Source organism: Phaethon lepturus, unplaced genomic scaffold (genome assembly GCF_000687285.1).
Source record: "Phaethon lepturus isolate BGI_N335 unplaced genomic scaffold, ASM68728v1 scaffold30932, whole genome shotgun sequence".
In the NCBI taxonomy this organism is placed as follows: Eukaryota; Metazoa; Chordata; class Aves; order Phaethontiformes; family Phaethontidae; genus Phaethon; species Phaethon lepturus.
The window spans coordinates 1-745 of NW_010524575.1; the positions used below are offsets into that span (position 1 = coordinate 1).

The 745-nt window shown below is 64.3% G+C and overlaps 1 protein-coding gene across 1 annotated transcript in view; it reads right to left on the reverse strand.

Annotated features, from left to right (window-relative positions):
• Positions 1–503: 503 nt before the first annotated feature.
• ALG3 (ALG3, alpha-1,3- mannosyltransferase) overlaps positions 504–745 on the reverse strand; it is a gene marked incomplete at its 5' end in the record, with an annotated part of 2,646 nt that continues 2,404 nt past the window's right edge. Inside the window, one exon of the mRNA XM_010282501.1 lies at positions 504–645. Within this exon, the coding sequence (XP_010280803.1) occupies positions 504–645 (142 nt within the window). The remainder of the gene's footprint in view (positions 646–745) is intronic.

A 745-nucleotide genomic window follows, 5' to 3' on the forward strand; every position in this document is an offset into this window, starting at 1 on the left:
TGGATGTGGGCTGCCTCAAAGGGGCGGCCAGGCACTTGTTCCTGCTGCTGCGTCACTGGGACGAGAACATCAAGCTGAACATGCTGTGCTACAACCCCAACAACGTCTGATGACCGCCGGAGGGGGCCAATAAAAACGCCTGGCTCCGTGCTGCCTGTGTACGCGTCTCTGTTACGGGCAGGTAGCTGTTGGCCCCGTTCAGGCCATACTGGGGCTCAGCAGGGCCCTGGAGGGTGTCAGCCCCTTCCCAGCCACCTCCTGTGGGAGGGAGCAGACGGGGACTAGGAAAAGCCATGCTGGAGGGATCCCTGGGCTACACCAAGGCGAGTCAAACCTTGAGGCAAAGCAGTTTTGCAGATCCTCTGTCTTAACCTCGCCCCAGAGGCTGCTCCCCTGCCCCGGGCAGCACTCTCCCAGGGCTGGGAAGGGAGCTCCCACAGTCCTGGCTGCTGCTCTGCCTCCCCGCAGGTGGGGCAGGCCAAGGCATGGCTGTCCTGACACGGTCACGGCATGAGGATGCTGTGGCCAGGGAAGGGCACACAAAGCCCCCCTTTATTGGGGAAGTCCTGCCCATCGGGGGTCCCCGCGCTGCCCTCTTTGCACAGTTCCAGGGCTCGCAGCCCTCCCGGGATGGCCAGGGGCAGCCTGGGAGCCGAATGGGGAAACAGTGGGCAGAGGGGGTAGTCCCAGAGGCCGGTTCCCATCGGCCGGACAGCCACGCTCTCACCCCGCCTTCTTGGAGGTG